We start from the raw sequence: 21,945 nt of genomic DNA, 5'->3' as shown, positions 1-21,945 counted from the left end.
GATTAATGACAGATGAGGTAGAGTTCAATTTTTCTTTGTCTAGTATCAAAGTTACTTATTTATCCTAATGTATGAGCTAAATTGGAAGCTGGTTATCAAGAGGTTAACATAAAAGCATATATAAAATATAAACAATAATAAGTAGGAAGTAGTACTTACTACTGAAACACACGGACACAGAAAATATAAACAATGCAGAATTTATATTTGTGATCATAAGAGGGGTAAAAAAAAAATTGTGCAATCGTCAGTTAAAAACAGAATATAAAACCTATAAGAAAAGAAAAACTCAACTACTTGACACAATGCTGAGATTCCTTCATATCTATGTCCTGTAGTGACTGTCAGAGGTGCAGCAGAACACTGAGATTGCAAAAAAACAGCAACAGAAAAACTAGCGTATCTCTGTGAGTGGCACTCGTGAGTGCCCGCCTAACTTTATTAGACAATGGATGGAGACACACTCATAACGCTGTGCTGCTGCACAAAGTCCACGCTTGTTTGGGTGCCAAGAAAGCGCCTAAACATTTATTTCAATCACAGTGAAAGTAATGGAGATGTGTACAACCATGGAGTGAAGACTTTTTGAAAAAGTGAGGACCTTCTGGATGTGACCCCGGTCTGCTCCTCCTTTCTTTCACACCTTTTAGAAAGAAGAAAGAAACAGAAGGTGTGTGAGTGTCAAGATTCAGGTTTATGGGTGTTGGTCAGAAACAGCTTTAGGCTATTCACTTAGTTAAGTCTGTATTGAGGACCTAGAGAAACCATCATGTCAATAAATGTCCTCAGAAACAGACTGTATGAACATTTGTGTGTGTGTGTGTGTGTGTGTGTGTGTGTGTGTGTGAGAGAGAGAGAGGGGGGGGGGGGGGGGGAGAAAGAGAGAGCGCTATCCTCCTGGGTATAGCAGTGGTGCTGCAGCCCTGCATTGCAGAGATAAGACCACCGCCTTCACAGAAGCCTGTTTCTTGGGAATTTGAAAGTTGTCCTCATACTCCACTGTTGACACACAATGTCATCTGTCATCCAGCTACGAAGGCCCTGAGCAACCTCCTAACTGTCCGACAAGACACTCCAGCGTTAGTTCAAACTGTCTCTGTCGAGATACTGTCAACAGAAGAAGAAAACTGTGTCCGTGTGTGTGTGTTTGCCTTGCGTGATTTATGTAGTACAGCCACTTACACGCTGTAGGGCCTTGTAACCCTGACAGTATGCCTGTACCGCTTTATGACAGTAAGCGGCGGGCCTGTAATTCCTGGCCTCCTCCTTTCATCTTGATAACCTCTTATCAGAGCAGAGCAGCACACTCGCACTGTGGCGGCAGCCACATCCCTGCCCGGCTGTCCACGCTGCCACAGAGACCTCATCTCACTCTGGTACTACTGCTCTCATTCACCCAGGCTACAGTGTTTCACATCCAGCACATTCACATTTAACTGTGCCATAACTGCCATTAAAAAGGAAAACCTAGAGGGGACAAACCTAAGTTGTCAACACAATAAATTGATAGCACAAGCTGGAGCCTATCCAGCTTTGCCTGAAGTGGGCTTACACTGCACAAATTATCATACCTTGATTACACGATGATGTCAGACAAACTTTAAGCTTTGTATAACAGAATCCTGAATCGAATTTTAAAGTTTTACCTGGTACTCTATTGCATTGCAGAACAATAAGTAGTATTTGCAAATAGTATTACCAACAGCCTTAGTGTAAATGTTCCTGGAAGAATCTGAATTGGTCTTATACGGTAGATGAAGAGCAGATAATAACTCAGACAGTATTCACCGCTTGTGTGTGTGTGTATTGCTTGGTTATTTATTTAGTATAATCACTTGCTCTTAGTCTTATTATTGAACCAACAGCAGCCTTTTGACAAATCTCATAAAAGGAAAAAAAACAAAAAAAACACTGACAGGTGCGAACAGAGCAGGTTTCTTCTTCACTTATCTACGTGACAACAAAGAAAACATGACACAGGTGTCATCAGAAGTTATACGGAGGTGATGAGGAGGACATTTTATTACAGCTCTGCTTTTTCCTGATATCCAACTGTTTATGGGTCCCCGGGACATTGACTTCACTGACTTTTACTACTTTAACAGTTTATTTCTGTTGTTCCAGGATACTAATTTCACAGCAACCGGTGATACTGTGTGTGGAACGTTTAGGGAAATGAAAGGCTTAGTTAGAATTTTTGTGTAACAGTTGCCATGACCTATATATTGATTTGCATCTGGCCTAACTGATACCACTTATTAGCCATCGCTGCCTTGTCGGACGCATTTCAACATATCTGCCTCATTCCTAAAAAAAACCCAGTGTGGTTTTTTGTTTTTGTTTTTCAAAAAGGAAAAAAAGAAAGGCATCAATTCTTCCCAACTGTTTTTCTCCCCTGATTTCCCTGAAAACTGTAAATGAACAAAGAGAGAGGAAAGTTGGGGAGCTGCTTTGACTATCAAATGACTTCGACAGTGTCGGGTTTGTGCGCAGCCAGGCCGTGCTCAGACCATATCTCTCCCTATGATTGCAGCGTCTTCGCCGATTTGCATTACTGTGTTCCATTCTAAGCTTTGCTGGACCACAAAGAAATTGTGTCTTTGCATTTTATATTTGCTTTGTTCAAATGTCTGTCAAACTCTTTTCCATGTGGGCTTGGTCTTATCAGGGGCTGTATGCACATTTCATCAACAGACAAAAAAAGTGTCCATCCTGCATGCACACCGCAGGAAGCGGAGTTTATTTTATATTGCATTAGTATATGCATTTCTTTTAAGATCTGGAAAAAGACAATATAACACACAAAATATGATGTGCAATGGATCTGATGATTCCTATCGACTACGTGTAGTTGTTTCATACTGGCCTTGGTTTTGGTCCTGATATGCTTTTTATATACGGTGCTTCCTCTGTGGAAATCATCAGAGATACAAACACGTTATCAATACTACACAAGCAGCACACACAGCCATAAAGGAAGAGCAGAGGAACTAAGATTTAAAGCACCTTCACCTTTCGCTCCAGATGCCACAAATATTTATTACATTATTTATATCTGTAGATGACACGCTTAAATGTGATTTTAAACTCATGCCTGTACATATGTAACATCTAAGCCCCACACAAGCTCGTTCTCTCTGGACCAAAGAGGTGTGTCTTTTAAAAAAATGTTTGTCCCCAACCCCTCCCACGGACTGTCTCGTAGCCCTAAACTTTGCTGGTAGTTAGAGAAGTTTTTTAGTTGTAGCCATCAGCCTACAGTGAGGTCCAGCTGTGCACCACCTCCCACCTGGCTGCATATATTTTTCGGCTCTAAAAGCTCACTGCACCCATCAGTCGTCGGTGGCGTCCACTCAGGTAGGTGACCAGTCGGGACTTTGCCTTCTGTTCTCATATTTCCACCCCAAACACCTGGTGTAACCAGCTTGATTCGTTAAATACAGCTGGCTAGTTTTGTTGGTTAAGAATAATTGTGCATGTGAAACTTTCACTGGCGAGAATTACGATCATCTGAGGCAATTTATTGCTTGGCAGACTGTGAATTGTGGAGATACGAGAGGCGAGAACTTTGCATGAGGGCAACAGAGAATCTGTTTCCTTCTCTGTGAAAGTGACACTTTTTGTTTTCCGTTCATTATTTTCAATTGAATTTTCAATAATTACCACAAGTATATGTAACGGTAGAGATGAATTATAATATTAATTTAATTCGCCCACTGCACGAGTTCAGCTTGAAGTTGCTTACATCCATATCAAAAACAAGTCGACTGCTTTACACGGTAGATATATGTTCAGTGTGTTTTAATGCAAGTAGCATAATGTCAATCTATTAACATTGGAGTTTAGGGGCATAACACTCAAAGTAATTAATTGTGTTGTGATATGAGCAGCTGGGTGTGAGTTTCAAATTATTTCATCTATCCCTCTGGGGTTGTTTCTTTTTTAGTTTTGTCTCTTTTGATCAGTCCTCCACAACGTGCCGCCTCACCCCGCTGTGTCACTGCGCTTGTTGCGTTTCTCATCAAACAGATTTCTATTAATCAGATGAGATTAGTTTCATGTAGTATCAGTGGGGCTGGATATATTTAGCATTATAATAATGCTGTCTATCAGATTTTCTCAGAGTTTATCAGCCAGTATCAGTCTCTTCTCTTTCCTCTTCTCTTCCCTCTAAAGATACGGCGCGGGGAGAGGCCTCGTCCGCTGTTCTTATAATGCACATTATGATGCTGTGGGACGTCGTTGCTGGTATTTTGGAGCAGAATTTGTTTTTGATTCGACTTTTAAAGCAGTTTTCAGAAAGGGGCCTTCATCTCAAGCTCTAAAAATCTGCTCGAAATTTGCGTTTTTCTTTGATAAAAATTGAATCGCCCCCAAAAAAACAAAAACAGAAAGGGTTATTAATCACACAAATAAGTGAGAGTGTGAAAGAGACTGCTGTTAACACTCTGACTTGAAAAGAAAAAAAATCTGCCAGCAAACACCATTACACTTTGTGTGCGCTGCTGTGTTGTTTGTCCACACGGCCAGTCATCCCTATGGGCACATCTTTTGCATTCCTCTAACTGGCACACCTATTGTAGTGGGGCCACTTGGTAACCATTTGGTCACTGGCTGTGTCGCTACATTTATAGACTCGTTTATTTTTAGTTTTTACTTTCAGCCGCAGTCAAATGAGGATCCTAGAAAAGGAAGTTTGAAAAAGCATGCTGTCGAGAGATCTTGTCCCTGATAACTTCAAGTTGCACTGGTTGTTGTGAAGAGAGAAGCTCGGTGATAATGCATCGACTTCAATCAAAGTCACGGCCTCTCTCGTTCTCATCTGAATTAAGAGAGTCGCAAACCTCCAGTGTGCGAGGAGTTTGGTGGTGTCTCTGTCAAGACCTTTTGACAACATGTCTCCATAAAGACTGAGAGCCACACACCTAAAAACAAAGTCAATCGATGCTCGTGTCCTTATATTCATTTTAAACTGTGCTAACTGTAAAGACAAATGCATTAGTGTAAGGGTGTAGAGTGCAAAGAGTACATGAATGAATAATAAATGACTCGTGTAAAATGAGGCTTGTGCACAGCTTAGATCTTTTCATCCTGGGTTGGTGCATTTGACAGCAAAAACAATTTAGATTTCTCACTATACTCGCCACAGGCTGTTTTACCTGCCAACATGGAAGATTCATCAGAGCAGTCCCACTGGGTGTCTCCATCCCTGCTCAGCTCAGACCCTCTGGCCGCTTTCTCCTCTGATTCTGGCCTGTTGCCTCCGGGAGAAGAGGGTGAGACGTTCTTCACCGGCCAGGACACTGACTACACCAGCCTGCCCTCTTTCTTCTCCACCCCAAGCCTCAGTCGAGCGCCAGCTCCTTACCGACACGGCTCTGGTCAGTGCTTCCAAGCCGTCACCCAACAAATCCATCCTCTAGTTCGCCTTCTAAATTGTGATTTGACTCTTATTTCTTCTTTCCACAGTTCGACCAATGTTTAACTCACCGAGCCTGCTCAGCAACCTTCAGCTGCTGGATGGGCTGCCCAGCCACTCTCTGAGCTCGCCCTACAACCCCCCAGTCTCCACCTGGAGCAGCAGCCCTCTCACTAAGACGCCATTGCATTCGCACACCCCGACCTCCCTCTACACCCCTGGAGTGACCTCCTCTTTCACCACTTCCAGAGATGGATACTCGTCTCCGGGCAGAGAGGGCAGGGAGAGTCCCCATTTTCAGGAGGCCCTCAAGGCAGAGCGCCTGAGCCCACTTGGGGGGTCTGGGGCCAGCAGCAGCTTTCTCAACCTGACTCCTGCAGCTGGCAGCGTGTACACTCCATCATCCCACCCACACATGCTAAGCCCCTACAGCTCATACATGAGTGGCCCACAGGACTACAGCTCCGCTGCCCTCTACTCCAGCCCCGGAGCCTGGATCAACCCCTCGTACTCCCCTAAACTCCGTAACAAGATGAGGATATCCACTCCAGGTGAGGATATATTGACAGGTGCCTCTTTTTCTTTTCCCTGGGTGGACCATTTTGGCACAATATTCTATAAAATGAAAATGCTCTGAAAGTTCAGCCTTGACGGTTGGTGGCTGTTTTGGAAATTATCAGATTTTTCTCAGCAGATGCAGATTTCATGGAACTGTAGATGGTTACATTTACAAGAAATTTGAATAAACTTTCAACCCTTGTAGCTCTCCCAAAATAGAAATTCGAACATCTGTACTTCAACAACAACTGAGCATCTGCAAGTTCCAAAAACAAGAGAGAGAGAGAGAGAGTTGTGAAACTAAAACATTTTGTTCTATGTTGAGTATAACAGTCTGCCCATTATATAATGTGTCACTGAGATCTTTGCACATGAAATAATATATTAAGAAACATTCATCCGTCATATGTTACACTCTGTAAACTGTCATTATTTCTCTGAACAGAGGCCAGAGAGTGTGTCAACTGTGGAGCCACAGCTACCCCTCTGTGGCGCCGGGATGGTACAGGCCACTACCTGTGCAATGCCTGTGGACTGTACCACAAGATGAACGGCCAAAATAGACCTCTAATCCGACCCAAGAAGAGACTGGTATGACAGGCTGATACGGGCCTCGTTTGCCTCCTTTGTAAACCATCAAACAAATAATCCGTCGTTACCAGGGTAGTTTGAAAAGCTCGACTATATCCTTTTCTGTGTCTCAGATTGTCAGCAAGCGCGCAGGTACCCTCTGTGCCAACTGTCACACAAGCACAACAACGCTGTGGAGACGCAACGCCAACGGGGAACCTGTGTGTAATGCCTGCGGACTCTACTTTAAACTGCATAACGTGAGTCAGTCATTTCAGATGAATCCACAAACACCTGGTAAATATTTAAAAAAAATTAATTAATTAAAAAAAATTCTCCTTCATTCCTCACTACAGGTTAACCGGCCTCTCACCATGAAGAAGGATGGAATTCAAACACGTAACAGAAAAGTCTCCAGCAAGAACAAGAAGAGCAAGAAGGCCGCCTTGTTGGAGCCGTACATGGAGGTGACTCAGCCGCCCTCCCTGGACGACAACGGTGGGCCCTTCTCCCTCGGCCCCGGGACTCTCCTCACCTACAGTCACTCGCCTCACCTCATGCCTACACCGTCCCCGATCCATCCCTCTGCCAGCTTACCCTACACGCACCACCTCAACTCTGGCATGGTGCCCACACTAGTGTGACATAACAGGACGGGCACCTGTGAATACTCAGACACGAGCCCGCTTCCTTGTATTGCCAGTTATTTGTACATATGTGTTGTTGGCTGTCATGCGAATGGAGTTTCCTGTGTATTTTACCTGCGTTTCATCCACATGTTGTGTTACTGTGCTGACTGGGCACTTGTGTGAAGTCCGATAAAATCACTCAGGTTTTGGCATATGTAAACACCCTAATAAGGGAATTCTCCCAGCTGTAAATACAAACACAAATCTGATTTACGGTATCTGTGTGACAATTCTTCTTTTATTATTCTTAAAGTAAAGCTATACCTTAGTTTTGTGCTTCAGGGGTCTGTTTTGTATTTGCATAATTCTTATTACCATATTAAAACTCTAAAGAAAAAAATGCGTGACTTATTCTGTTTGACTTATGAAGGCTTTTGTTTTAAGTCATTTGAATCCTCAGCTCTCTGAGCTAACCACAGCAAGGCCTGCTGTGGGAGGTTATTGTACTCCCCTGCCCTGGTATAATGGTGTCTTTGTGCTGGCAGTTCTCCACTTTGACAGTGTAATAGTACATAGCGGGTATGCAAATCGTCTTTTCCGCATAAGTGACAAACATTCAACTAAAGTGCACCACTTATGGCTGCTTTTATATTTAGACGAGCTACAGCACAACTGGACACACGAGGTCACGTTTGTACTTTTCATTACTCATCTCTGTTTGAATGTGCAGAAGGGGATTTTTGTTTCAATTTTACAGTTTTCCACTTTCATGTCAAAGGTCTCAAACAACAGAGAACGTGTTTAGAAATCAGAAGACAACAATACGTTTCATGACGTCGCTGCCCTTTGCGTGTTTTATTTTTGCCCATGTAGGCCAAAGAAAGCCGAGCACATGTAGATTGTGAGGTGAATTCTGCCTTTAGTGAAGTAGAAGAAAAAAATGCACACATGCACATTTTCCTCACCAACATTGAAACTCTTACTTCAGTAAATGGACCAGTCAAATTTACTTTAACAAAGTAAAGACGAGATCACGGCTAGATTGACAAAATTGTAAAAATATATTACAAAGGAATTAAGAGGGACTTGTGAACATTTAATAAACAAGGGCTAGTTTGACTTTTACTTTTTCACTTTAAGCTCTAACAGTGCGTGACATATTAAGGTGCCATTATGTTTTATTTTGAAAAACCCTAGAGGGACAGCATTCAAAGACGTGCTGTGTAAGAACGTCTGTGATTGTGTTAACCAGCTGAATGCATTGTCATCTGAACAAACACAAAGCACTTAACAATCTAGGTGCACTGACTCCTCAGCCTCGTTTTTGGCTTACCTCTCTGTAGTTTCTGACCTTTGTGCTACAGCAAGTGGAGAAGCAGGAAATAAAAAAAAGAAATCCAGATAAACTAAAATTTAAATGCCTAAAATTATTTATAAGTACAAGGGTACATGCATTTACTTAAAACAGACTTAAAGAATGATTTTTTTAAGTTGATATAATATTAATATTTTAATATTCAGACACTTGGAGCTGATTTGATTGTTTTTCTAGAGGAATATGGCTTTAAAAAACAAACAGGGCAGGCTGTTTGATAATGGACACATTGCCCAGCAGCATTGCCCTATTAGGGTTAAATTAGTACACACAGGCAAAGCTCTCTGGCACAATTTTATGACAAAACGCAAGATGCATATTGTTCTGTGCAAAGAAACACCTTGAATTCAGGGTCTTAACAGACTCTTGCCTTAACAGGTTATCGTGGCGATCGTGGCTCAAGAGTTGGGAGTTCGCCGGTTCGAGCCCCAGCTTGGACAGTCTCGGTTGTTGTGTCCTTGGGCAAGACACTTCACCCGTTGCCTACTGGTGGTGGTCAGAGAGCCCGGTGGCGCCAGTGTCCGGCAGCCTCTGTCAGTGCGCCCCAGGGTGGCTGTGGCTACAATGTAGCTTGCCATCACCAGTGTGTGAATGGGTGGATGACTGGTTGTGTAAAGTGCTTTGGAGTCCTTAGGGACTAGAAAAGCACTATACAAATACAGGCCATTTACCATTTATGTAAGAAACGCCTAATACTAGTGTATACATGTCTGTGTACTTTTTATGCTGAGCAGCAGGGCTGGGGTTGCTCGCTCAGTACTGGGGGGTGGCTGATAAGTTATCACTGAGGCCACAGACCCCAAACCATCCACCTGCTGCTGGCACCGCCACTCTAACACTCCCTGTCAGTTAGTCATTGAGGGCCACAGTGTCTCTTTAGGTGTCAAAGACAAACACACATATCACTGGAATCATCTGAAGGACCGGTAACTGGGTGCTGTATGTGAATAGGCGCTGGGGTGTAGAAGAACAGTTTGGTTACAAAACCAGTGTGTCATGTTTGGGCCAAGTGAATCCTGTCATGTTTCATAATCTGCGAGTACGCTCACAGAATGCTTCCCTCGAGACAAATCTATAAATTATCACCCACGTCGCCCACTGATTCGTGCACGCTTCACTGCAGACCTCGAGGAGAAATAAGATTTTCTTTTATGCATTTGGTTTCATCTCGGCGAGTACGGCCCTGTGAACATCTGGGCAAGTCACCTACTCATAACGCTGCATGACACGCACCACTGGGTGTATTGGTGATAAACCAAGTCTTTGACAGAATTTATCAATAGAAGCGTTTTTTGCTTGTTTTTTGTTCAACTCGCTTAACAAATCCACAGTAGAAAAAATAATATGAAAAATGTTTCCTCCTAGTGCAGCTTCATTCATTAGCAGCCAACCGTTACAATACATAACCCAACTGATTCCCCAAAGACCTTGATTATGGGAATAATTTGCGATAGTGCCCTGTGAAATTACGGAGCGAGATGAGGGTGGGTTTCTATTTGAATCCGTTTACAGCATCTACTCAAAGTTGACTCTAAACCACACTAAAGTGGACCAATCCGCAGTGCTCACCTCTGCAGGAGTTATCGTGAGCAAAACAAACACGAGACAAGTGCGGGGGGGAGGGGGAGACATGATCTTTTTCTTTTTAAAGGAATAAGATGATTTGGCAAGCACATCCATAATTTATACTCTTTTCCTCAACTGTCTGTATCTGCTGTTTATCTGCTGCAGCTGTCAGCTCTGCTCTGGGGAAATGGCAACAAATGACGGGGATAGATTAGCAACCACAGGCCTTCTCCAGTTCACTCACAAGGCCATCCGTTAGAGCCTTCTCTCTCCCGCTGCCTCACTGCTTGTCTCCTTTCCCATTCGTACTATCATTATATCATCCAGAGCTCGCAGAATAATCTTGTGAAAAGCTGTTCTAGCGTGGAAAGTGGGTGATTTAACTACTTGTTGTGGTGTGTGATCAGACAGATTAAACCCATTACTGGGAGAATTCACGTTCTCTGTGTCTTATTTGACTTTCTTGTGGGAAAAATACAAAAGGAAAAAACTGTGATGGAAGAGCTTGCAAACACTACAGCTGTCATGTCTGAAATTACTTGTAACTGAAAGCAGAGTAGCACAGCTTAGTTTTAAGAATGCTCCTTTTGGAATATGTGGTACATTAGCACCCCCATGTGGAGAAAGTGCAACACTGCTGTTAAGCGAGGCTGTGCAGGATGTAAAACTGTACACATCTTTACACTTCAAACTAGGACACAAAGACCTCCTTCCCCTGGGCCATTTGGACTGTAAAGCAATTCCACCCAACACCCCACCCACGCCACTGAATAACCCTCATCACTCAGGCCACTCACACATGGATTCTATACTCAGACATAGTCCATTGCACTACTTCCAAGCACTTTGCAACCCGTCCTCTAATGTGTCTTTTTAATGTGTGCCTTCCTCCTGTTTTGTTTAAACTCCTCTTGTCTGTTATTTATTCTTGTTGCCCTATTTTTATTCCATGCACAGTTGGTGTGGAGCACCCACTGACTCAATAACTGCCCAGAAGCATTAGCAGAATATCTTCCTTGCATGTATATCAGACCTTGGTATATATCTTTGTGTACATGTTGATATGGTGACAAAGACATGTGGATTTTATATTTTCAAGAAGATTTTAATGCACATTGTGTAAAAGAATACATCTCATTTAATTCCAGCTTTTAAGATACTTCATATGGAGTCACTTCATTTGATTTGTGGCAGAACAATAGCAGCACAAGTGAAAGGGGAGGTTTACAAGACAGTAGCGAGCACTGCTACGATGTATGGTTTATAGACGGTGGCACTGACACGAGAACAAGAACAAGGTGAAAGTGGCAGAGCTGGAGAAGTTAATGTCACAGTGACAGCTCAGTTAGTGGACTTGGTGAACAAAGTATGGTTAATATGGAGCTGCCAAGCAGAGGAAAAGAGGCAGACCACAGATGTAGTGAAGGGGGCTTGCATGGGGTTGATGTGACAAGACTGTGCTAAGAGTAGGGCAAAATGGCAGCAGATGATCCAATCTGATCCCTTAGAGGAACAGCCAAAAAAACAAAAAACACTGAATACAATCATGGATATGTAGCCTGTTGCACATGGATAATTTTAGATACTAGTGAGAGATGGAAAAAGTCAATTTCACATGCATGTCTCTGGACTGTAGGAGGAAGAGAACTCACAGGCCTCTGCTAGAGCATAGATTTGATTTTTTTGGATAGCCTCTGCACTCCATACAGTTTACTCAGCAAAACCTTTCAAAACAGACTTAAAAACTCAAGAACAGTCAAAAGAAACTGAGAATTACACATTAAAGGGGGGAATACAACATAGTCTCAGTCATACACGTTGTTCCCTGAATAATACAGGATAAAAAGAGAGAGAGAGCTTAGACTAGCTGAATCACTTTCACTGCCTTTTTAATTAGGTTCATTTAAAGCATTTGCCCTCTGAACAGGCAAATCAGCTACTAAACTGTTGTGCGTTTAAAAATAAAATAAAAACACATTGGTCAAAGCAAGGCGAGCAGGTGGTCTGCAACAGCTCACCAAGTTACACATTATGAAGCTTCTCACAGAATGACTTTGCCCACCCACTATGGTCACTGCACATGTGGACTGGGCTTCCATGTAAACATTAACCGCTTCCCTCCCTCGGTTTAGCATTCCACAGGGTGTTCAGTGACGGCAGAGAAGTAGCACCTTCACTGTTAATCTGTCATGAGCATGCCAACCAGCAGCCCTGTTACTAATGCCACTCCAACAAACAGCCATCTCTTCAGAGACTCCCCAGAGCTCCTAGTAGACATCCCTTTCCCAAATATCTCTGTAAAGCGGTCCTGGAAAAAAAAAGATTAGACAGTGTTTTAAATGACTTTTTCCCTCCCTTTAAAAGCACAAAAGTTGCACACCTCATGTCAACTTCATCCCCTGCCGACTTACCCATCCTCCATTTCGTTGGATCCACAGACTAATGTGATCATCTAGATACGCAGTCATCCAGTCTGCAATGTCGGGTACCAGCTCACCCATATTGCTGTCAATACAGTCCAGACACATTGCAGAACCAAAGACAAACAGACCAATTATACGCCCCCAATTGATTCCATCCCTGAACAACTCATCCATCACACTCTCGAAGCATTGCTGGGCTGTGTCTGGCGTGATGTTGAGGTGCGAAGCAACGTCCCTAAAAGACTGTGTGAACAGAAAACCAAACTGCTCTCCTGAGTCTAGAAGAGCTGATTTTAAAGCCTCTATGCCATCGTACGCAGGCAGGGATTTGGCCAGGTCTCTCTCAGTCCTTTGGCCCACATTGGTTGGCCTCAGAAGGGAAGTTGGGTGATTCTTCTGAGACAGTTTATAGCTTATAAAGAACTCCACCAGCTCTCGGTTCCTGCACTGCATCTCCACTCTGGACCTCCTCTGCAGGGCCAGGCTAATCAAATGCCACGATCTCTCCTGCCAGTCATACCAGTGTATCATCTGGCACATTAGGCTTCACTTGGAGTGGTCACCTGGAAGCACAGACGGATATTGCAGTTAGCTTCATTCTTTTAAAAATTTAGCAACTCGTGCAACTGTGTTTTAGCATCCATCTCTATTGATCATGGTCTTTACTCTTCACCAATTGTAAAAAAGGTAAACTTATGTATGAGGACTGCAACTGCAACTGTGGCAGAAATTTGGAAAATAACGTTTTATGCGAGCTAACCGCAGCTAACTAGTAGTTTTTCAAGCTTAGCCCTGAACTGTTCACCAGCATTACTTCTATACCAGAGCCTCTGAATGCCAGCTAACCATCGTTGACAGCTCCAGCTAGGAAGTCGCACGCTTGGATTCTACCAGTTTTAGCTTCACGTGCTAACCAGCTGCCACACACTCCGCATGAAACGCAGCAAAATTAGAAAAAAACTAAATCAATAAAAAACTAAAAATTCTATTTAAGTCGTGAACATGCGGCGCCTCCACTCACCATTATACCTAGAGCTGCCAAAACCTTGTTCTCCGTTTGAGAAAGCAGCTATGAAGTTTTAAAAACTACTGCTGCGAATACTCCAGATAAACGCACCTTTCTGAAGCGTCACACTTTGTGGCCTGGGTAGCGATGCACGCTGGCGGTTGGACAGTTGTACGGTAGCAGCAGCCAGGAGTCCCACCCACTCATACAAAGCGACCAATCAAATAAGGAGACATTCCGGAAATTAGGAAGTCGCTGAAATTTCATTTAAAAACATGCAGCTGCATCTGTTGTGACACTGACACTCAGTAAATTATACGGAGTGGCACTTTACCTGGTGAGTTAAATGTTCGTGTTTAATGAATAGGGGCCTCTTATTGTAAAGTCTTCTCATTTTGGAGCACTGGGCAACTTATAAACAAATGTGTCATGTTAGAAAAAAACAGTATGCCCTAACGCCATCATGGAAGAGAAAGTGCGACTTCTGGTTGCCCAAAATGCCTTAAATTTACATTTATATACATACCTGTGCTCTCACTCTTAGAAACTGTTATTAAGTTAAAAAAAAAAAAACATTTTCTGCAGAAATACCTTTAAGCAGCTAATTTCACCTGGTCCAAAAGCTTAATAGCACAGAAAGAGCGGCAATAAACTTTCTTATTAATCAAACACCTTTATTAAAATGTGTCCATAAGGAATTAACATATCCTACATTTTCTAAATGTTAAACAGTATGGTGCAGTTCTTTGTCACAGTTGGGGGAAAAATATGCAAATAGTTCAGTTTACATATTTCTTATATGGTGTGACAGCAAACCAGTGAGTGATACAGATGTGCATGAAGAAACTAACAAGGAGCAATGGCTAAAAATATATACACAACACTACCTACATAATGCTGTTTATTTCGTTTCAACACTGTTCAGAAAAAAAAGAATCAGCTGCTGATTTAGTGACCCACACATTCTGGTCTACTATTTGTAACTGTTGAGTCATCTTTGTTTTAATACACCCCTTTACTACTCAACCAAGGCACACTGCAAGGCTTGCATTCCCATCTTGCAAAGAAATCTCCGTCTCTCTAGAAGCATTATCTGCAGGTTTTGTTTCTTCAGTCATGTTTAATGGTTCCTTGGATTGGAAACTCTCGTGCGCATTTACATCGATATCTCCATTCTCAGTGGGTCTGTCATCTGTGTTTGTTTCACTGTCAGAGTCTATGGAAATAGTCTCTGTGCACGTACTAAGTTTTAAGGTACAATTTAGTGTCTCACTGTGTTTGTTTTGGTCCGTCTTTGGAGTACGACAACTGATGCCTACGGCCTTCTTAGCAGAGGTACCAACAATTTTGCTTTCCTCAAAATTCAAGTTATGCTTAACTTTCTTTAGAGCTTGCATGTCAAAGCCGAGCAGCACCGACACCTTCTTGGTCTTGCAGTTTCTCACGCACGTGCTTTGCTTGGTTGCAAAGTGTGTAGCGATGTCGGATTTCCACAGCCACAGACTCGCCGACAGCTTGTCCTCTTCAGAAGAAGAAAGGTACGGTCGCCGGTTGAAGTAGGCAGTCAGGAAATTTTTCCTGGCCTCATAAGTCTTGTGTTCATAGCTTCTAGGATCCAGAGCAAGCCCATCAGATTCAGCCTTCTTTCCAAAGATGGTGGAAGTCGTCTTAGCATCCTTGGCCAGCTTTATCCTCTTGGAGTTAGACATAGCCTGTGTTGATGGCTGCCTCTTAAGATAGCCAGCCCCAGAGGAGTTAAGTGTCAAGCCAGGTTTAAAGTTTTGGGTTGCTTGGTTCCTACCAACAGCCCTGCACTGCACAAGATGCAACGTAATTGTGGAAGCCACCATGTTGCTGGTGTACACCCCTAAGCAATGAATGCACTTGTACGTCATCTTTTTCTCAACTGGATGTATTGTTTGAAGGACTTGATGCCGTTCTCTCAGATGCATGGCCAAAGCATCGGAGATAGGCCCTTTGAGAATGGTGAAACACAGCGGACACACAGTCTTCCCAATCTCACTTGTTTGCATTAGTGAAGGGATACTTCCTGCAAGATGTTCACTTTTCTTATCGGTCCCTCTAGGATCAGGTAGTTTGACAAGATGTGGAAGACTATTCTGAACAGGCGTCGACTGATCTTGACCATTGATGGGTTCCTTCATGTTAAAAGTAAGAACAGCAAGCTGTACATTACTGGACTTCTCTTGTTTAATGGTGAGGTCAAAGGTTAGAGGCGATGCACCAGGGGGTCCAATAAACTCCTCAGGGTGTGCCTGAGCTGTATGCTCCATAATTTTCTCAACATTGTGGAAAGCAGAGTGACACTGTGGACAGGTTAAGCCATGGATTAGCATGTGATTTAGCAGTGTATCACTGGGCAGGTAGCGGTTACAAAGCAAACATTTGCTGGTAAAGTTGTGGATTTTCATGATGTACTTGGCAAGCGCCCACACTTTTTTCGCCTTGTGTGCATTCTCAAAATGAGCACTGTATAAGTTTTCAGGAAAAAGCTCATTGCAAACTGTACATATCTTCCACTTCTGTGTTTGGGCTGTGTTTACACCAGTACCAGCATTTTCAACTGCTGTACTGTTCCTCTGTACTGGAACAGTGGCACGCACCTGACTGCCTATAATGGGAGACTGACTTTTAATAACCGGGCCTACTGGCTTTAAATAGCCAATTACTTGCTGTGCATTTGGTTCAGGTCTAAGTGTTTGAGGTCTACTGACAACTAGAGGAGGCTTCTGTGACATGACTGGTAAAGACTGAGGCTTGGAGACGATAATGTTAGCATGTCCAATCATGGTTGTTACTTGGGCACCAATGCGCTCATGGTACTCAATAACATGCTGGACCAGAGCCTCATAGGTACGAGTGGTAAACTGGCATCTTTTACAGAGGATGTTGTTGCCAACAACAGAACTAGCACCATTTTTCACAGATGACTCAGAAACCATACCAAGATATGGTGAGACAATATGCTGAAAATGTTCCCTGTAGATGTGCCTTCTCACCACATTGTATAGCGTGTCCCGAAATGTGCATTTTTTGCAGAAATACATTGCTTTCTCCACACCGTTTCCCTGTTTGTATCTATCAAGATAAGCTTTCCCCAGCGCAGCTCCCTGTGAGCTTCCATAATTGTGCCGAGTTGAATTGGGTATGTGGAATATTTTAACATGCGTCTCCAAAGTTCTCTTGCTTGCAGTAAACGTGCAGTATGGACAGTTGAGCAGGATTTTACTGTCCAAGAGTTTCCTGTGCACATTACGGAAGTGATTCTTGTAGCCTGAGTAGAATTTGGAAGAAAATGGACACTCTGTGCAGCAAAATGGCTTTGATCTGTATTCCTAAAAAAAAATGTAAAAAAAAATGATCAAAAAAAAAAAACAACAACAAAAACTTTGCATTAAGAAAAATATGCACATTAGTGCATGATAATGTGAGCAAGTCTTTCAGATAGGATAAAATCTTACCTGTGTTTTAGAGTATGATGGATCCCAGGCGCAGATATCAAGGCAAAGCGTGCCCTTCACAAACTGCTCATTAGGGCAAAACTCTTTGAACTCCTGCAAAAAATTTAAAATATTAAAGACCAACTCCAATGGAAATAAGTTTTTAACATTGTTACCATGTCTGTATAGTATTTGTATATGCAAGTCTTGGTTTTAAATTTGTATGCGTCCCCTCTAATCCCCCTTTTTTGTTTGGGTTTGATAAAGGGTAATATGTTTCTGATTTTTTTCCCCCCCCTTTATTCTTATGGGGACTGGTACTGAATTTCCCTTTGTCAAGCCAGAGCACTAGTGAGTGTATTTGTGAAAGGCAAACACAAAGAGGTTAGGGATTAGACTGCAAATTCATTCTCTGCAAACTACACTAGGCAAAGCTGTGGAAATGTATCCACACCTTTGGAGTCTGTCATTTTAAAGCTTGATGAGGCTGTTTCTAAAGACACACACACACACACATATATGTATAGAGAGAGAGAGAACAAATTTGTTATCCTTATTACGTCCACCGATGATTAGGTGCCAATCAAAACTGCCTTAAAATCGTCACGTTGGTTTAAAACAAACACACTTACACCTTACTGAAAACCATCTTTGGGCAAGTGAGTGGTCTTTGGTCCATCAATGCTACCTTTATGTTATTCAAAGTTCTTATCCATCACATGCAGCTCAAAACACACTTGCTCACCTCTGCTGCCTCCTTGCAGAACTCAAGTCCAATGTCACCGAGTGCTTTTTTCACTTGTTTCCTGGCTCTCCTGATTCTTGTAAGATTGTTCACCGGGAGCTGATACATTATCTCCTGGCAGACAGATATGAATTCTTCATTATAACCTCAGGTACATTTATAACCTGTATCACATTATCCGGACTCACTAAGAGACAACACGCCCTTTCAGCACGTGTCTCCCTCTAGTACAGCGTGTTTATTATGATGGCATTGTGTGTTTCAGAGCTTCAGGGGTCCGGCACTGTTTCTATGGTGACGCTTCACTACAACCTTGTTTCTGATTGAGTGGTGGGTTTGATCAGAAAGCCTAACAACAGAACAGGTCCACGGCTTCTATTGTTCACCATGCACAGAGCTTTCGGGAATTACAGTTTTACAATACGTGTTAGCTTTGTGGGCTAGCGTTACAGTGTTAGCCAGATTTAGCAATGCCTACTGAGCACAAACACTAGCGTTGCATAGCTGCTTTCTTTCCACTTTCATTGACTATATTTAAAGTTTTACTCACCTTGCAATAAGCCAGAAGAGTAACTTTACAGGGGTTATCTCACGACATTAATGGCTAAAATAAAAAACAGAGGGGCTGGCGGGACATGCAGATTGGCGGTGATGCTCCCCTCAACGCCGGTGCTCAGCAGCTCCACAGTTAGCTAGCCAAGCTATCTAGTTAGCTCGTTCATCTGCACCGCAGAGCTGCTAGCTGGGGGACGAGTGACAAAACACAGCGGTAGAATTGTGCACAGCTCATGAAAATAGTACACTTCGAAAATGGGAACCTCCAGGGCCACCTATACTCCTCCAGTTCTCTGATTTTCTTGCACCGGAGGTCAGGCCAGCTTGCTGGCTAACGCGTTGATCAACTCTCAAACCAAAATGGCGACTACAAAAAGACGGAAGTCGTAGTCGCTGGGCTGGATTGACTGACCTGATTGTGCCGATTTCCCCCCTCAAATTCATGAAAACAATCTAGGCAGTTTAGAACACTTTCCATGATGCAAGTCAGATAAACAGTTTAACAAGTGCATTTTTTAAGTTCCCCCCAAAATGAGCACATATCAAACGTAATTGCTGATTTTTTTTATTATTATTATTTTATATTTTTTTGCAGATGCAGTATTTCTATTCAAAGAGAGAGCCAGACTTTGATAATATAGCTACTGTCATTCCAGTGGTTCCATAACTTCCAGTACAACAGTGCGAGGTCCTGTCATCACCAGTCTGGTTACTGTCCTGTAGTCCAGGTAAAGAACACACTGTCCATTTACCTGGCACACAAACTGCCGCACCTAAAAATAAATAAATAAATACATAAAATATATATATATATATTTTTTTTTTTTTAAAGTTATGGATCCAAGATAAGTATCTTTTTCAGTTTGTTTCAGCTATTTAACCTTAACTCCAGCAGCTGCTGCAGGGCTTCCAGGGTCAACAGCCTGCATATAACAAGGAGCCATGCCTCTGACAACAAAGCCCCAGCCCAGGGCGTCTCCTATCACCTGCAATCTCAATCAGATAAAATACACCTTAGACTTTAATCTAAGAAGAAGAAGAAAAACACAACTTTATTAATGTGTTAAGCTTGTTTTGACTTTTTGACTTTTAGCCTTTAGGGGACTGTTGCTCAGGTATGCTAAATTGGTGCTATTAAATCCAATCAGAAATCTAAGTAATAATTTATACGTATAATTTTCATAACTCACCGTCAACACTTTCTTGATAAAGGGTGCACCAGGTTCCAATAATTCTTCACAAGTAACTTTTCTTTTAAGGACTGTGAAACCAATTAAAAGATTATGTCTATGTGCTTTCACAAACAAGCCTCATTACAGTAATATTTAAACTTTGATGATACTATGAAACATTTAACAGTTGAATATAAATAACAAAACACTCGCCTGATTTAGGATTGCATCGTACTGCTGAGTGTGACAACAGCTGAAGAGGTGGAAATCCAGCAGAGTGAAACTGAAGGGAACTCAAGCTACTTCGACGAACACCGGTAATCTGTTTGGAGTCTTTGTTTGAGCTCACTATTAGATATTAGTGGCGATGTCAGAATTCATAAAAAAAAACCAAGGTGTATGTTGTGAAAATTGCAAGAGTTTCCTTTTATTTCATGTTTACTCAGTAATTAATTAATTTATTACCACTGAATGCACGGTTGCATTCCTTGGATGAGTTTCTGCGTAGAAGAAAGGGACTCTCAGAATTGTTGTCCTCTTGTGTTGATGCCATCACAGCTTCATCATTAACCTGCTCATTTTCAGTTAACAGCTCAGACAGGCGCCAACGCCGGCGGAAATTGATGCAGAACTGGTAGAGTAGCCCACTGTCAAAGAAATCATGCTTTTGTCCCACTGCGGGAGTTGGGGAGAGAGCAAAAAGCAGCAGTCTTAGTATAAATGGTATCTATGCAGTGTGTATTTTTACTTTTGATTGCAAGAGTCCCAGATGGCAAGCCCACCACTGACAGCTGTACATCAAAGGGCAAATGAAAACTCCCCTCACCGTGCTGAATGATGCCATGCTCCTGCAATGCACGGCACAACTCCAGTCCCTGTCGCCGGCTATCTGCCTCTCCATTCTGAATGAGATAGTCAATCAACTGGCAGCCAGGAAAGGAGCGCTTATAAGTAACACCATGCTCCTCTCTCAGCTGCAGAATGGAGTTCTTGTCTGCTATAAGTCTATAAGAGAAAACAAAACAGAATCAGATTTAAAATAGCATGCAGTGGAGGAAAAACCTGGATGAGATACACCTTTATTGAGGTCTTTCAATTCTAAGATTAAGCTGATCTGTCTCAGACCAGAAAACTTGAAGCACAAACAGACCAGCTCTTACTGCTCATATAGTTGTTGTCCTCGCATGAAGATTTTCACCTCTGTGTTAAAGGGAAATGTGCCATCATCCTTGCGGAAACGGTACAGCAGTTTGGCATCCTTGAATTCTGCCCTCTTGTCACAGACTGAGAGAAAGGCAGTTTTAAATATAAGTCGTGAAAGCAACATGAGGACTTAGCTTCAGGTAAAGAAGAGGAATTAATTTCAGCTAAAGAAGGGAGAGCTTCTTTAGCTGAAGCGCTTGCTGGTGCTTCCTTCTTACCGTGGTGTAAAATGTCATGGTCCATGAGGTGCTGCATGAGGCTGGCAGCTGTTGCTCGATCTGCAGCTTCCTTGTGGCTCACAAGCCAGTCTATAAGCTCGTGTGCCACAAAGCAGTTAGGGTAGGTGCGAAAGTGGTAGCGTCGATCCTTAATCAGTTTTCCATCGTGAAGTCTGAGCCTTAAAGTGGCGTTTAAATCAGCCGTGAGCCTTAAAACTGACATCAGTCATCTACCTGACCTGCAGAGTAGAATTTGCCGACATCGTCAGCGAATCTGTTTCGTCTTACCTGAGCTGTTCTCCTGCGATCATGACTTCAGCCTTGTGTTGCCTGGCCATGGCCTTTAACCTAATGCTGCTCGTTCGCTCCATGCTTCTTATAACTGGACACAAGAATGATTGAGTCTGACTTTTAGAAATGGCCGTCATGTTTACCGAAACACACAGAACCCCATTGTCATGTGGGAGCAATGTTGTGTATACAGAAATGACAAAGACGTTTGTTTTTTTTCTGTTTTGTTTCATTCAGTGCTACAGATATTAGTTTTTCATTTGGGTGTTTGGGTAAAACATCCTGCTCCAATTCTGAAGTACTTGAATTTAAATTATTTTCAGAGAAACACGGGGCTGTTTGCTTGAGTGATGCTTGATGTGTCCACCTAGGTTGTGTTTTCTATAACTGAAATCAAATTGTGTTGTTGTTTTTGTTTTAGTGTGTCATTCCTGAAATACTGGTAACATAAAACTGAAAAATACATCTATAAGTTACAGTTTCTTGAGCAACATTGTTCTTTTAGAGGTCACCTTACAGTTATCTCACAAAACAGGAAACTAGAAAAACACGCTTCGTATGTTGGTATATAGCCTAGCCTTCATCTCAAATAAAACAGCTGTTTTTAAAGATTCAGGTCAATATCAATGTATGCATCAAAATATGTGTTCTCAGATACAGATAAAGTGGAGTTTCTAGGGCTATGATATTGTGTTGAAGTGTAAACTTGATGTTGCAGTGCCTAGAAATTCTGCTTTTTCTTTGACTTGACTGT

The 21,945-nt window shown here is 42.4% G+C and overlaps 4 protein-coding genes and 1 long non-coding RNA gene across 6 annotated transcripts; 2 read left to right on the top strand and 3 right to left on the bottom strand.

Annotated features, from left to right (window-relative positions):
- The first annotated feature begins 3,238 nt into the window (after nt 1-3,238).
- gata1a (GATA binding protein 1a) lies at nt 3,239-7,569 on the top strand. Its single transcript, XM_082532335.1, has 6 exons — nt 3,239-3,357; nt 5,150-5,381; nt 5,470-5,970; nt 6,423-6,568; nt 6,682-6,807; nt 6,904-7,569. Exons 2-6 carry the CDS (start codon nt 5,168-5,170, stop codon nt 7,189-7,191), a joined length of 1,275 nt encoding a protein of 424 aa, XP_082388461.1. The 5' UTR covers nt 3,239-3,357; nt 5,150-5,167; the 3' UTR covers nt 7,192-7,569.
- Nucleotides 7,570-11,201: 3,632 nt separating this feature from the next.
- Nucleotides 11,202-13,764, bottom strand: LOC309706438 (bcl-2-like protein 1). Of its 2 annotated transcripts, none has more exons than XM_082532985.1 (3): nt 13,658-13,764; nt 12,529-13,103; nt 11,202-12,425 (listed from the first exon to the last, which is right to left on the bottom strand). In XM_082532985.1, exons 2-3 carry the CDS (start codon nt 13,078-13,080, stop codon nt 12,297-12,299), a joined length of 681 nt encoding a protein of 226 aa, XP_082389111.1. In that variant the 5' UTR covers nt 13,081-13,103; nt 13,658-13,764; the 3' UTR covers nt 11,202-12,296. The 2 variants fall into 2 exon arrangements, with proteins under 2 accessions (XP_082389111.1, XP_082389110.1); XM_082532984.1 differs by having other exon boundaries at nt 13,562-13,723.
- Nucleotides 13,765-14,199: 435 nt separating this feature from the next.
- Nucleotides 14,200-18,722, bottom strand: adnpa (activity-dependent neuroprotector homeobox a). The gene is made up of 4 exons (XM_082532983.1): nt 18,303-18,722; nt 17,753-17,866; nt 17,029-17,121; nt 14,200-16,902 (listed from the first exon to the last, which is right to left on the bottom strand). The coding sequence occupies exons 2-4, from the start codon at nt 17,858-17,860 to the stop codon at nt 14,569-14,571; spliced, it is 2,535 nt and encodes an 844-aa protein (XP_082389109.1). The 5' UTR covers nt 17,861-17,866; nt 18,303-18,722; the 3' UTR covers nt 14,200-14,568.
- LOC309706440 lies at nt 17,875-19,907 on the top strand. The gene is made up of 3 exons (XR_014276740.1): nt 17,875-18,116; nt 18,964-19,035; nt 19,702-19,907. It is a non-coding gene; the product is annotated as an uncharacterized lncRNA (long non-coding RNA).
- On the bottom strand, nt 18,908-21,708 carry LOC309706439 (DEP domain-containing mTOR-interacting protein). Its single transcript, XM_082532986.1, has 9 exons — nt 21,189-21,708; nt 20,901-21,079; nt 20,640-20,763; nt 20,306-20,484; nt 19,945-20,154; nt 19,693-19,827; nt 19,498-19,568; nt 19,189-19,293; nt 18,908-19,080 (listed from the first exon to the last, which is right to left on the bottom strand). Exons 1-9 carry the CDS (start codon nt 21,422-21,424, stop codon nt 18,955-18,957), a joined length of 1,365 nt encoding a protein of 454 aa, XP_082389112.1. The 5' UTR covers nt 21,425-21,708; the 3' UTR covers nt 18,908-18,954.
- Between the last annotated feature and the right edge of the window lie 237 nt (nt 21,709-21,945).

Source organism: Aulonocara stuartgranti (assembly GCF_965226115.1).
Source record: "Aulonocara stuartgranti genome assembly, chromosome: 5".
Classification (NCBI taxonomy): Eukaryota; Metazoa; Chordata; class Actinopteri; order Cichliformes; family Cichlidae; genus Aulonocara; species Aulonocara stuartgranti.
The sequence above is the reverse complement of the archived record's forward strand: the minus strand, read 5'-3'. Positions and strand labels throughout refer to the sequence as shown.

What these genes read in the sequence shown, in the direction of transcription:
- gata1a (XM_082532335.1), top strand. Translation starts at nt 5,168, where the DNA reads ATGGAAGATTCATCAGAGCAGTCCCACTGGGTGTCTCCATCCCTGCTC. An exon ending in GATGAGGATATCCACTCCAG is followed by an intron (nt 5,971 to 6,422) that starts GTGAGGATATAT and finishes TTCTCTGAACAG; the next exon opens with AGGCCAGAGAGTGTGTCAAC. An exon ending in TCTACTTTAAACTGCATAAC is followed by an intron (nt 6,808 to 6,903) that starts GTGAGTCAGTCA and finishes TCCTCACTACAG; the next exon opens with GTTAACCGGCCTCTCACCAT.
- LOC309706438 (XM_082532985.1), bottom strand. Translation starts at nt 13,080, where the DNA reads ATGTGCCAGATGATACACTGGTATGACTGGCAGGAGAGATCGTGGCAT. An exon ending in TCCAACGAAATGGAGGATGG is followed by an intron (nt 12,426 to 12,528) that starts GTAAGTCGGCAG and finishes TTTTTTTTCCAG; the next exon opens with GACCGCTTTACAGAGATATT.
- adnpa (XM_082532983.1), bottom strand. Translation starts at nt 17,860, where the DNA reads ATGTATCAGCTCCCGGTGAACAATCTTACAAGAATCAGGAGAGCCAGG. An exon ending in TCTGCAAGGAGGCAGCAGAG is followed by an intron (nt 17,122 to 17,752) that starts GTGAGCAAGTGT and finishes AATTTTTTGCAG; the next exon opens with GAGTTCAAAGAGTTTTGCCC. An exon ending in CATCATACTCTAAAACACAG is followed by an intron (nt 16,903 to 17,028) that starts GTAAGATTTTAT and finishes ATTTTTTTTTAG; the next exon opens with GAATACAGATCAAAGCCATT.
- LOC309706439 (XM_082532986.1), bottom strand. Translation starts at nt 21,424, where the DNA reads ATGAAACAAAACAGAAAAAAAACAAACGTCTTTGTCATTTCTGTATAC. An exon ending in GCATGGCATCATTCAGCACG is followed by an intron (nt 20,155 to 20,305) that starts GTGAGGGGAGTT and finishes CAACTCCCGCAG; the next exon opens with TGGGACAAAAGCATGATTTC. An exon ending in CAGCAGCTGCTGGAGTTAAG is followed by an intron (nt 19,081 to 19,188) that starts GTTAAATAGCTG and finishes ATTTATTTTTAG; the next exon opens with GTGCGGCAGTTTGTGTGCCA.